The sequence below is a fragment of the Hyperolius riggenbachi genome, chromosome 11, assembly GCF_040937935.1.
Source record: "Hyperolius riggenbachi isolate aHypRig1 chromosome 11, aHypRig1.pri, whole genome shotgun sequence".
NCBI lineage: Eukaryota > Metazoa > Chordata > Amphibia > Anura > Hyperoliidae > Hyperolius > Hyperolius riggenbachi.
The window spans coordinates 110,754,676-110,767,764 of NC_090656.1; the positions used below are offsets into that span (position 1 = coordinate 110,754,676).

General features: G+C 42.4%; 1 protein-coding gene across 1 annotated transcript in view; it reads right to left on the reverse strand.

The window, feature by feature from the left end:
* Positions 1-1,513: 1,513 nt before the first annotated feature.
* Positions 1,514-13,089, reverse strand: part of CD81 (CD81 molecule) — a 99,731-nt gene continuing 88,155 nt past the window's right edge. Inside the window, exons 5-8 of the mRNA XM_068261221.1 lie at positions 11,066-11,176; positions 5,242-5,319; positions 3,629-3,712; positions 1,514-2,148 (exon numbers count right to left, since the gene is read on the reverse strand). Of these exons, the coding sequence (XP_068117322.1) occupies positions 2,086-2,148; positions 3,629-3,712; positions 5,242-5,319; positions 11,066-11,176 (336 nt within the window). The 3' untranslated portion in view covers positions 1,514-2,085. The remainder of the gene's footprint in view (positions 2,149-3,628; positions 3,713-5,241; positions 5,320-11,065; positions 11,177-13,089) is intronic.

Below are 13,089 nucleotides of genomic sequence, written 5' to 3' on the forward strand. Positions count from 1 at the left end.
AAAAAGTCGGGTGAGCCAACAGATGATGATTGTTATAGTGAATAGTGTTTTTTTTACATTTTCACTTTATACAGTACAGTAGAGGCCTGCATCGAATCGGGTACCCGCAGGTTACCCAAAATTTAGGTAGGGTACCCGTTTTGATTTTAATCGGGTTGTGGGTCGGGTGCGGGTAGCAGTTTCACCAGAAAGCGGGTTGGGAAAGCGGGTCAGACCTGCACACGGCAACATGTCGGTTACCCGTGGGTTACCCGAAATGCAGGTCGGGTTCAGGTACCCGTTTTGATTTAATCGGGTTGCGAGTCTCAGATTCACCAGAAAGCGGGTTGCTGGTAGCGGGCCTGCAGGTCTGAAAAATTAGACCTGTGCAGGCCTCTACAGTACGGTATTTGTATTAAATATGCTTTTCTAAATGTTTTTGGATTGTGGAACAAATCGTCTGAGTTTCCATTAATCCTTATGGGGAAATTTTCATTGCTATGAGTGCTTTGGATTGCCAGCATGTTTCCAGAACAAATTATGCTGTGAACCAAGGTTCCACTGTATTGCTGTTATGGGCATATAAAACACCGCCATTGCCCACTATTCCTTCTTGTCTGGTGGAAGTGGCAGTATTTTTTGCCAGTCACTGGATTAGTCCAGGTACAAAAAAAAAAAAAGTTAGGAATTTCTGGACAGTCTGTTCATCAGAGTGCTGTTACCAAAGAGTTCAATTTGGTCTTATTGTCAGTTTCAGACATTTTTACTTGGCTGCAGGTTACATGGAAGGATTTTCTATATACGGATTGGCATCAAACTGACTGCTAAAATGATCACAAACAATGGGTTTGACTGTTAAGTTTAGTGTCTTTATGTCTGATGAGTTCAATTTCTGAATGAACACAACTGCCTGCTGCTGCCTGGTAACTACTCACTGTTGCCTGGTAACTGCTTACTGTTGCCTGGTAGCTGCTCGCTGAGCACACAGTTCAAAAACCCGTGGAAAAGAGGCCTTAGTAAGGTTTTTCCTTTTTTTGATCAAGCATTTAAATTTTTTTTATGGTGACACATACTATTTATGTGCCATCAAAAACGTTTCTTTAGATCACAGTTTGTGATCGTAGTCCTTTAAAGTTTACCTGAGACTATAATAAAGAAAGATTTGATACTTACCCGTGGCTTCCTCCAGCCCCATAAGCACTGCCGAGTCCCTCGCCGTCCTCCTGAGTGCCTCCGTTCTCCAGCTATAGGTCCCGGTAATCTTGCTCAGTCACGTTAGTCGGGGTCTTCTGCGCAGGGGAGCCCAGTTATCGGGACCGATAGCTGGAGAACAGAGGCACTTGGGAGGATGGTGAGGGATTCGGTGGTGCTTATGGGGCTGGAGGAAGCCCCGGGTAAGTATCAAATCTTTCTTTATTGAAGTCTCAGGTTTACTTTAAGTGAGCCCCCTCCCCCCATGTGACACCTTTATTTATTCATACATGCCACATTTCCTAATAAATTAAGAAAAGAAAACACAAACACAGCCAGCACATTGGTGTTTGGGGTAAAAAAGACCCCATAAAGAATTTTAATGAGAATCTTTATACACGTTTATATATATATTTATTCTTCTGATGACGGACATTGTGGCGGGATCGTGCAGGGCGGGGGGAGCTGTTGGGGTTGGTCCTTCCCCCAAAAAGTAGCAACACAATATATTTTACACAGGAGACATCTGACACCAGAACTCGCAGCAATAAGGCACTGTTACACCCAAGAGCTGACTCTCCATTCTCTGCACATCATCATCGGCTAAGTCAGCTCCATCGTGCCTTGTTATGTGGCAGTGGCGGGGTGACGTGGGTCACACAGAGGCAGTGCTAGGAGCAACAGCCCTACAAACAAGGCAAGTACATTCTGCAGGGCCGCAGCTCGCGAGTGCCTTGTTGCTGCAATCTCAGAGGAGGGTGGAAGCAAACTTTAGTGTTTCTTCCAGGCTTGCCAGACCTCGACATGGGCTTCATCAGAGTGGGTAACAAGTGTTAATAAAAAGACACAAACAGGGGTGGGAGGGAGGGGAGAAGAAGATGCGCTATTATTTACACACTGGAGACAGCACACTCTTTAGTACACAGAGTAGATCCGAATACCACAGCACAGAACCATACTGAAGATCATCTCGATGATCTAGAGAGAATAGAAAGCAAAATGAATTACAGTAAGGAAAGCACAGCAATAACTGGATGTAAAAATGATAACTGTATAAAGGTGAAATCACTACATGGAAGGTCACTGTGTATTTAGAACACTTAGGCCCCCTACTCACACACTTTTTTTTTTGCATAGACTCCACTGGCGGATGTCCCCATCCATGCACTGCGATTCACCATGGAATTACAACGCACGGTTGGTGAATAATTTTAGCATTGTGATTTCCATTCATGCCTGCATGTATTACTGTGCACTACACAGTGCTGTCTCAGTGTAGCTGAATTGAGCCAGTGCTGCAATGCACGTATTGTGTATTTCTGTAAAATGCACAGCCTCCTGCGATAGTGTGAGAGTTGTATTTTTGTAGTGAGCTTTCCATTCATGCAGGTTGGACTCTACACATTAAGAGGTATATTACAACGCCAAATATCTGCTTACAGCCCTTTGCTACGTATAGGTCTTGAAAATAATAGTCTTTATTTTTTCATGAATTAAAGTGTTATGCTTAAAGCTACATAAAGCAAAGTCCCCTGTATCCGGCACAGACGGGTACTGACCGATGCCGGGTATGTGTGCTTGCCAGTTGCTTGAGCGATAGGAAGACGTTTGAACACAAATAGAGGTTCAAAAGCAAGCTTGCATATCACAAAAAAGGAACCATACTAATTCTTATTATATAAAGAGAACACCTTGATTGATGCAGCGTCCAAATGGATTAATTAGCAACATATGTTCCTCATTATCATATCACATAATACTTCAGCCACAAGAGCCCATTCTTCTCCCTGACAGTTTACATCAATTCTTATTATGACCCCTCATATCTGTTCATGCTTTTATCTCTCATACACAACTTAGATGGCTTTCGGTCAATCAGATGATCTGGGCTGCCTCTGCCGGAAATCTAAAGTTTGTATGGCGGCTCAGACGCTGCGGTGAAAGGTCCAGAGTGTTGGAATGTATCAGCCAAATGCAGGCCCAGCCCATTGTTTTTCTTTATCCCTCCATAGCAAAAGAACACACCGCTAGCCTTTAGGCTAGAAACACGTCTGTACAGAACTCTGTCCCAGACTATCCCCTGAGGAAATGAGTCCCGATCCCTGTAGGTGTAATTGTGAATGTATATAGATAGCCTTGTTGATTAAAGAGACTAATTAATTGATTAATAAAAAAAAAATCTGGTGGATACTTACCTTAGGAGAGGGTAGTCTCTGAATCCTAATGAGGCTTATCCTATCCTTCTAAACCTCAGGAATCTAGTGCTGGCTCCCCCCAAACCGCAGCCGACAAAGGATGTCAGCTGTAGTGCGGGCCTGAGTGGGTCTGCTCACCTCATTAGGATTCAGAGGCTTTCCCCTACCAAGGTAAGTACCCCCCAGAGGGTTTTTTTCTTTCTTACAGATTTTCAGTGTCGCCATAGAGACAGTGATGCAGAGAAGACGATCTGTAATCTTACCATGATAACAGCCACCACTGCAGCTGCAATGCCAACCAAATGCAGCTTGGACTGAAATAGTTCTTCAATTTTGGTATGGCAATCCTAAAATAAGATGGAAAAAAAAATTGTAAAGTAGTCTGCAAATGGAAACATGCCATACGAGATATTCCTGTCTTAGCAAAACGTCACACAAAACAAAACAGGGAACAAGATAAGCAAGTTACAGATAAAGGGTGTGTTTTATAATTTAGTCTCAGTTCACACTAAAGGAAAAAAAAACTCTGCATTTTCCAGATTGCAGGGAAACGTAAAAACGGACTATGAACAGATTCTATTTTATTAATAGGATCCGTTTACACTTTTTGGAGCACAAATTCCTGACCTGCTGCATTTCCACAGCCGGTTTGCAATTGCACCGCACATGCCGGGACACGGACACAATGGAAGTCTATGAAAATGGAATTGTCTGTTCTCACTAAGCTGGTCGACACCTGCAATATGCCAACTCACCTGTCCAGTGAATTGGGATTTGCTATTGCTGGCACTCACAGCTCGGTCCACTGTAAGGGAGAAGCCAGTATACACAGACCAGATCTCGGCAGAAGCATGGGGATCCCCACAGGATTTGCAAAATACTAATGGGAAGCCTCTCTCCCAAAGGAAGATTCTCATTGGTTCACTGGTGGACCAATGAGAATCTTCCCTGGTGGAAGGGAGTACTCTCATTGGTCTCTTGCAATCCAGTGGGGAGCCCCATGCTTCTGCCGGTTTCATAGTCTCTTTCAGTGCACCGAGCGACGGTCTCAGTAGCAGCAGGTAGTGTGAACGAGGCGCAGGCGTGCGGCAGACCACAGTGCATCCTGATTGGATGTGCTTGTCCGCACCATTGTGCAATCCAGTGTGAACCGAGCCTGACTGCAGGGAAACAGAGTATCTGCACCAACACCAACCAGTCAAACTCAAGCTATCATTTTATAAATGCCTGATAGAAATAAAGCTAAGGAAACCTGAAGCACACCCTGATAGCAGAAACAGCATGTGCTGAAAAAACAACATAAATTGGAGATTCCCTACAGTAAAATCTCTGTCTGTGTTTTTAGTAGTTCCAGAGACTGGAGTACAGATACTACAGCAAAGTGGACAAAAGATGAAACTGAGCTGAGCTGAGAAGCTAGTGAATCCATCCATGACAATAAAGAGACACAATGGCGTTTTTACAATACGCTTCCGTGCACTTCCACATAACCGAAGCAGGAAGTGACCGCAAGTGCGTGTCACTTCCTGTCTGGCTGGATGCCAGACAGGGAAAACCGTGTACTAACGAGGTGTTTCCTGAAGGACTGTTTCTCGGCAATTTGTAGTGTGAAAGAGGCCCAAGTGTCTCCATATTTCTATATATGGTAACATAGAGGACAAGTTACTTGAAGACATTACTATACTGATATTATCCCATTGTTGTGCTTTACATTTCATGTGTTTATGTTCCATTGGTTTAAGCTGCTAGGCCATACGTCCAATGTTTCTTGTATGAAAAATGATGTCTGATAATCAGCTTTTAGTATGCAAATGGCTTTATTATGCAAACATCAATAAAAGACTGATACTAAGACATTACTATGTTGGATACTAACCACATCTTTGACTCCCGCAGGACAGAGATTATCCGGCGCAGTAAACATTACGCTCAGGTCATCTCTACAGCACTGCAGCTGTAACACAGGAGGAAAATAGCAATGAGATAAAATGCCACAAAAGTTTAAATATATTTTCAGCCACAAAGCATATTGCTGTACTGTATATTACTAAGAATAAAATGTCATTTTGATGAGGAAAGTTCTGTGCTTTTAGTTCAGTTTCCTAAATTGTACTGCAAAGTTTAACGGCAAACCTCATTCCAGCATCGGTACTTAGTTTTCACATGCATATATAAAACATGCTAAATCCACGGTGTTTCCAATACAACCTGGGGAATGGGAGTATCAAAATATGCAGGTCGTCAACAGGACAGGGAATGGGTTGAGCAGGAGTAACCTTATGATTGCGGCAGCTTCTATATCTTGCTACAGGTTTACTCTAAAGGGGCTTGTAACATCCCCAAATAAGAAACTGCCACAAATAGTGTCCCAAAAATATATGTAACCCCCCTTTTTTAACAGGTCCTTATTTTTTTAATAGGTCCTCACAATTTTTCCTGGTTTGGGTGCCTTTGCCTAAGGAGGCAGGAATTAAGCAGGGCCAGGGGACTACTTAACCAATTAAGATTTGTGCAATAAATTTCGTCTATATCGGTGCACTGGGTCTCTGGCTCCAGCCTGGTCTATTGCCGCGCCTCAGTAATGCATCCTGTACGCTCCCTCCACAGAAGCGCCCCCCGCCTGATTGGTATATAGTTTGGAAAGGAGCAGAGGGTGGAATGCAACATCCGGATTGGTGAAAATGCTGTGAAGGGGGCAGACAGGGAGCATCGATCAGACGCGGCATTAGACCGGGCTGGAGTCAGAGAGCCAGTGCACATATGCACCGATATCTGCCACCATCAGCATGGGGATAAAAGCCTGTGAATATAGATTCTATCAGCTGGCTGCAGGAAACGTGAAGTAGCAGGATGCAGGACTCAGAGCCGGGAATGTGTAAGTGAGCGCGCTCTGGTCTGCCCTTACACGTCCTCCTGGGGGGAAACATGGCTGCCCATTCAGTCAGGGAACAGAGGACACAGGATGGACAGAGTACACAGGCCAGACAGGTTACACTGTGAGACGGACAGTGGACACGGTATGGACAGACGTCACAGGGGCTATGGACAGCGGGTACAGGGGGTGCGGACAGGTGATACAGGGGGACGTACTATGGACTGAGGTTACGGGGGTATGGACAGAGACACAGTTGGAAATAATAATTGGGGAGTAGAGGTCTATAAGATGCCCCTGCACTATAGATGCACCAGGTTTAGCATACTTATTTCCCCTGGATTTTGTCCTCCAAACCTAGGTGCGTCTTATAGTCTGAAAAATACAGTAATTCTGTGAGTTGGTAAAAGGATGGCTCATCCCCGGCTCTGAACTCTGCTTGGAAAATTTCACCTAGACCTTTAGTGTATTTTGCCTTCTTAAAACAGAAGTTATTTGCAATGATGAGCAACTGTGGTTTTTTAAGGGCATAAAGAGATCATTTGCATATTCAGTAGTGATGCATTGTGGGTAACCAGAAGCTGAATTAATGCAAATACCTTCTGTTTTAACACATTAGCAACTTCAATAGAGTTATCTCGTTTGAGATAAGTGCACTGCTTTTGACCTCAGTCCAGGGCTGTGGAGTGGGAGCAATTTTTGCACCAAATCCACAGCCCTGGTAAGTATTAGACTAAGGAGTCAGAGTTATTCTGGGTACCTGGAGTCAGAGTCAGTGGTTTCATATACTGCGGAGTCGGATGATTTTTGCACCAACTCCACAGCCCTGCATCAGTCGGCAGAACTTGTGCTGTAAATTCTTAGAATGCTTTAATCTCTCTCTACTAGCAGAAAATATAGAAACTGAAAGCAGAAGTCCTCTGTTATTGTTTCACACTGCCCCCTAGTGACAAGTGGCCATAAATACACATTACAGCAGTACTAATTAGAAGCAGGGAAATGTAACAAAAAAGAAATTTAAAAAGGTGATAAAATAAATTGGCCTGGAGCAATTGCAAGCCTCTAAATATATTGGCTGCTAAAGGGTTAAGAAGGCAAAATACAACGAGCGTAGCTTTTTAGTAGGAGGGCTTTTCGGCCTCTTTTAGTCCCCTATACTCTCCAAGTGGTTTCAGGTCACCCCGAGTTGCTCGGTTATTCTGCTATACCTTTAGAGAAGCCCAGAACAGCACATAAATCACAAGAGAATGTTTTACACATAACACTCTACACTTCATGCATATGTATGATTTACAGTTTCTCATAAACTGCACTAAAAAGAACTTCACATAAACATGTTACCAGGTTGACATTCTCCCATTTATAACAGCACATAATCTGTCCGATGAGAATGGGAAAATCTGCCGCCAGATACTGAGCAGACGAAGCAGCTGAACTGCAGAACATCTTCTGCATTAACACAAGAGAGCACCCCATTCACCATCAGCAGGGAGGACGCCTGTATAAGGCCTTCACCCTGTTCATGTACATTTACAGAACTCTGCACTGATGCAAATCCTCAACTAGGTCATATCAGAACATGGTGGAAGTTGCAGAAAGATCAGTATATTTAGACTCCTTTCACACTATATATGTTGCTTTGTGCCTCCTGTAACATAGGCTCACAACACAATGGTGAGGTAAAGTCGCATTGCAGCCTAACACTGCTATGTGACCCGAGCTGTGTGGCGTAGAGTCCACAGACTTTCCATTGCGACTCATCGTCATACCACAAAACTACCAGTGTAAAAGGCTCCATTGAAACATAATTGCATCACGCCATCAGTATATCAAAGTACAGGAAGGGCTGCTGAATACTGAAAGCTTAGAAGACAAGGCTGGGAGGACACTTGTGTCAGAGACTGAGTGGGCATTTCCGGGGGTCTGTAATGCGGTGTCTGTGATTGCGTTTCATGTGATTTTCTGTGTTCGTTCTGGATTTTTCGTACTGTGGCACTATGTATTTAATTTGAAAATGCGTGTGGGAAAAAGCAAACTGCTGTTCGGTATAAAATCACAGCAAAAAATGAGAACACAAACGACATGCGATTCCCGAGTGGGCCATTGACTACAACGGCCAGTGCTGAAGTTATTATGATTTAGGATTTATATATTGGCAACAACTTCCACAGTACTTTACAGAGTATATAGTCTTGTCAGAAGATGTCTCACACAAGATCTCACAACCCAATCCCTACCATAGTCGTATGTCCAATTTAGGGGGAAGCCAATTAACTGATCTGTATGATTTTGGGATGTTAGAGGAAAACCAGAGTTCCTATAGGAAACCCACACAGACACAGGGAGAACATACAAACTCCCTCCAGATAGTGCCCTGGCTGGGATTTGATCCAGGGACCCAGTGCTGTGAGATGAGAGTGGTAACGACTACAGCACCATGCCACCCTAAGTGTGCATTTGGCCGTGTGCAGAAAAAAAGCTCTATTATAATAAGCATGCTCCCTGCCTAATGGTGGCGATTAGCCAGATCCCCATAAAAATAGAATTATTTATGCAGCACTTACCTGCGGATCTTCTGATTTTCGAGCGTTTAAAAATGACAATTAGCTTAAGGGCTCTTTCACAGTGCGACGTTAAAGTCGCACGTTACAACAACATGTAACGCAGAATAACTCACTGCAATGAAAAATCAATGGGCTGTTCACAGTGCAGACGTTGCGTTGGTGTCTAACGCTGCACGTTAAATGAAAGTGCTGCACGCTATGCGTTATACACGTTTTTAACTGTGTTAGACTGTTTGCACATGCTCAGTAGTGTTTTTTTTTTTTTACGCATGCGCCATTTTCGTTCTATCACTGTGTGACGAAAATGGTGCACCAAACGCAGGGCTAAATAATGTCCAAGTTATAGTCTTTCAATGCGTTGCGTTAGGGGCACGTTATGCGACCTTAACGTTGCATCAAACTCAACGTCTTACTGTGTAAGAGGCCTAAATGAACATAACTTTTAGAAGGGTTTGGCAGTTTCCTGTGATCACCACTGCAGCCAACAATTATCAACAATAAGTGAAGACTGACATAATTACCAACGATTCTTCGTATGAATGATCGGACATGATCGTTTGGGACCACTAATGGACAAAAATCTCTTAACCAATTCCCTCAGATTGATATTATCGATCCAAAAATGTAATCAATTTCATTAATCTGATCGGATTGGTTAAGAGATTTTTGTCCATTAGTGGTCACAAACGATCATGTCCGATCGTTCATATGAAGAATCATTCATAAACGATCGTTCAGCAGATTGCATTGTTAGTGGCCACCTTAACTGTAACGTTACAGATCGCTCATCGCTTTAGAAGCAGAGAATTCTATAGGCTTCAATGATGCAGCTCTGGCACAGATCATAATTATAAAAAGGCAATGAGGGGGCTGTGACAGACTTTACAGAGGCTAGTTTGTAATGGGGGGGGGGGGGTGTTAAACAGACATTCCACCAAATTCTCCATTAAAGTGTAAGCAGCTGCAGATCACCACTTGAAGGTAATTACTGTATGCAATGAAAGCATTGATTGGTAAAGTAATTAATTAGCTCATTCCTTTATGAACCTTGTGATGTTAAAGGGGTAATATGATTTTCACAACAAGCCAAATCAATAGGCCCCCTTAGTGGATTGGAATGTGTGCTACTGCTATCACAAGTGCACAACTGCAACAACTCCTCTATTATGAATTAGTGATAGGCAAACTTGGCTCTCCAGCTGTTAAGGAACTACAAGTCCCACAATGCATTGCAGGAGTCTGACAACCACAGTCATGGCTCATAAAGGCAAATGTATTGTGGGACTTGTAGTTCCTTAAAGTGGAAGGAAACCCAGCATTTCTTCTTTGCTCTAAAAGATTATTTACAATTTGTTTTTTTTTTAGTAAAAAAAACATTCAAAGGGTTAAATCACAGGATTGACTTTTTCTCCTGCAGGGGCAGCCGCATCCGAACTGGTGATAACCTTATCTTATGTTTACATTCTTTACTTACAATTAAGTAAACATTCTCTGACTGTGCAGAAACTTCTGCTAATGAATCCTGAACTGAAACACTGCTCAGAAATCATTACTGGCTGCATTTACATTAGAAATACAACAGTTATGAATAAAATGCACCAGCAGCTTTCAAAGTAAATACACTGAACTTTGGGAACTTATAATTTCTAAATGAATAATAATACTTGTGCACAAAAGCAAATATGATAATTGTATGGGTTATAAAAAGTATGAAAACACATTTTTATTGAATATTTTGTCAGAGTTTAAAACCGCTTTAACAGCTGGAGAGCCAAGTTTGCCTATCACTGGATTAAGACAACAACAAAAAAAGTTGTCAATTTGGGTGTGCATGAATCTGCAGTCTTACAACTGCTAATTTAATCAATTTTGTCATCCTCACTATGTTCTGATATGACCCAGCAGAAGGTTGCAAATCATTGCCACCCAATAGCAGAACTTTTTTAAATAAGAGCTTATTGCAGGCTTGGCTCACCGCTTTTCTTCAACATTCTCCCCACTTCTGATTACAGCAAAGCATTAGCTTGTGTGTCATCACAGCCCACAGACTCCACCCACAGACACATATTTGTAAAAGGCAGACGGTTTCCGCACGGGATTGGCCAGGAATTCCCCCCATTCAGACCAAATGTTTTCTTAAACAATAAATGCTGTTTATATTCGATCAACTCCAAAACGTGACGTGAATGAGAAATTCCCTGTGAATTCCTTTACATATGATCCAAATGACATCCCTCTTCTTATATGGATGTTATGGCAATTACCGTCTCATGGAAGGCTTTGACCACAGGTCTAGCCTTTTCCTTCTGCTCCTTAGTGCCACTCTTTGCTTGTTCATACGCCTCATTATAGAACAGTTTTATTTCATTCGACACCTGATGAGACATAAAACATGAATGAATACATGTAGTATGCAAGCTCCTGAGTGAAACAAGCAGTGTTACATTCTCCCTTTACTTTACAGTGCAGTTGTGAGGCAGACAGAGGCTAGTAATGGGCAATGCACTAATGGGCTTTCATCAAAGGAGACGCTATGAAAATGAAGCAGTTGTCTAAAGCAGCCAATCAGAACCCTAGAATACTTATTTATAAAAAGTACATTATCCCAGAGTAAAATGGACCGTAAATTACATTCCTCCTATCTTGCTGTGAGTCAAGGTGCCCAATAACGGAATCATTTTTTCTCAATTCAACAGAAGCGATCTTTCAACCCACTTTTTACGATCATGAGTAATCGGAAGGTAGCTGTCAATTGTTCCCATAAATTGGTCAATTAGGGCATTTTCTCTTTAATGATATGCTCGTAAAATCTGACTTTTGAATCAATTAAATTTTCTGTTCCAATCGACCAAAGAATGCTTTTACATCGATTTTCGCAACACACCGCACAGTTTTCTGTACGATTCGATCATAAAAAGTGAGTTGAAAGATTGCATCTGTTGAATTGTACTGTTAATGGGAACCTTTACAGTAGGCAGTAAACAGACCTGACTGATTTTGGACTAGCCAATCTCAAGGGGGATTTTTAGTATTTTCCTTAATCGCACCCTCCCCTCCAAGAATCTATATAAGGATGCCGGCCAGCTTCCCTACTTGCTTGCCCGCTATTTTGGCAGTTGAACCAAGCAACTCCCATTCAGTAAGTGCTTTTGAAAACAAAGAAAACTCTGAGAATCCCCCATGGGGAGATAGACTAGTCCACAACGTGTCAGATCTGTCAGATTTGTACTGCCTAATATAAGTGACAGCAACATAGGGGTAAAAGTAATTTATAATGCAGTTGGCTTGGGAACAAATACACATTTTATACATATCATACATATGCATATTAATTGTTACAATTTTTTCGAGATAGTGGTCCTTTCATCTCTTAAGTGACCCATTTTGGATGCGGGAGTGATTGATTCCTTGCCGGATCTGGCTGTTATCAGCTTATGGATGGCTAGCTGAAGACAGGAGCAGAGGCAACTGAAGTAAAATTGAAGGAGTTGCCTAGCTGATTCATTTCACGGGTAAACATGACTGGTCCAGGCAAGTTGGTCTTTCCACCTGACTTGGTCAATCATTCCTAATTGTTCTCTAAGAAAATATGTCATGGTGAACAAACTGACGACTGGTATACATTTTCAATTTTGATTGGCCAATCACTTGACCACATCCATGTAGTATGAGAGGTTATCACAATCTGTTCATAGTATTCCAAATCTGTTGACCCTCGTACTACATGGAGGTGATAAACTTGAACAAAATTCAAGGTGTGTACCAGGCTTCAACCTGCGATATTCTATCTGTGTACTGGAGGTTAGAGAATCTCCTCACAGAGCTAGTCCAGGGATTGGTAATAAAGCTGCAGACAGTGGTATTTCTGGTTATTTTACTTACTGTACCTCATTTCATTTTTCATTTCTGGCTGCACCAGCTATGAGTCACTGCTTCACCACAGGGGTTGTACCATCTAGCAATAGGCAGGCCCTGGCTCTGACAAGACTTGCTCGCCTCAGTTCATACTGCACACAGCACTGCAAACAGCAATGTCCTTTCTGGTGCTTTCTCTGAGAGCCAAGCCGGCCATCGCTAGCCAGGCTCGGGATACAGCAATCTGTATTCCAAAACCGCCACACTCCACAAATTATCTGTTTAAGACCATTCAACACTCTGGTTGTGGCAGAATTTATTGGAAGGAATAAAATCAGTATAATTAAAGACTATCGCTTATAATCACATCAAACATCTTGAGTGAGTTTAACAGTATAACAGGATCCACTATATTCAAATAAGCATTAAAGTG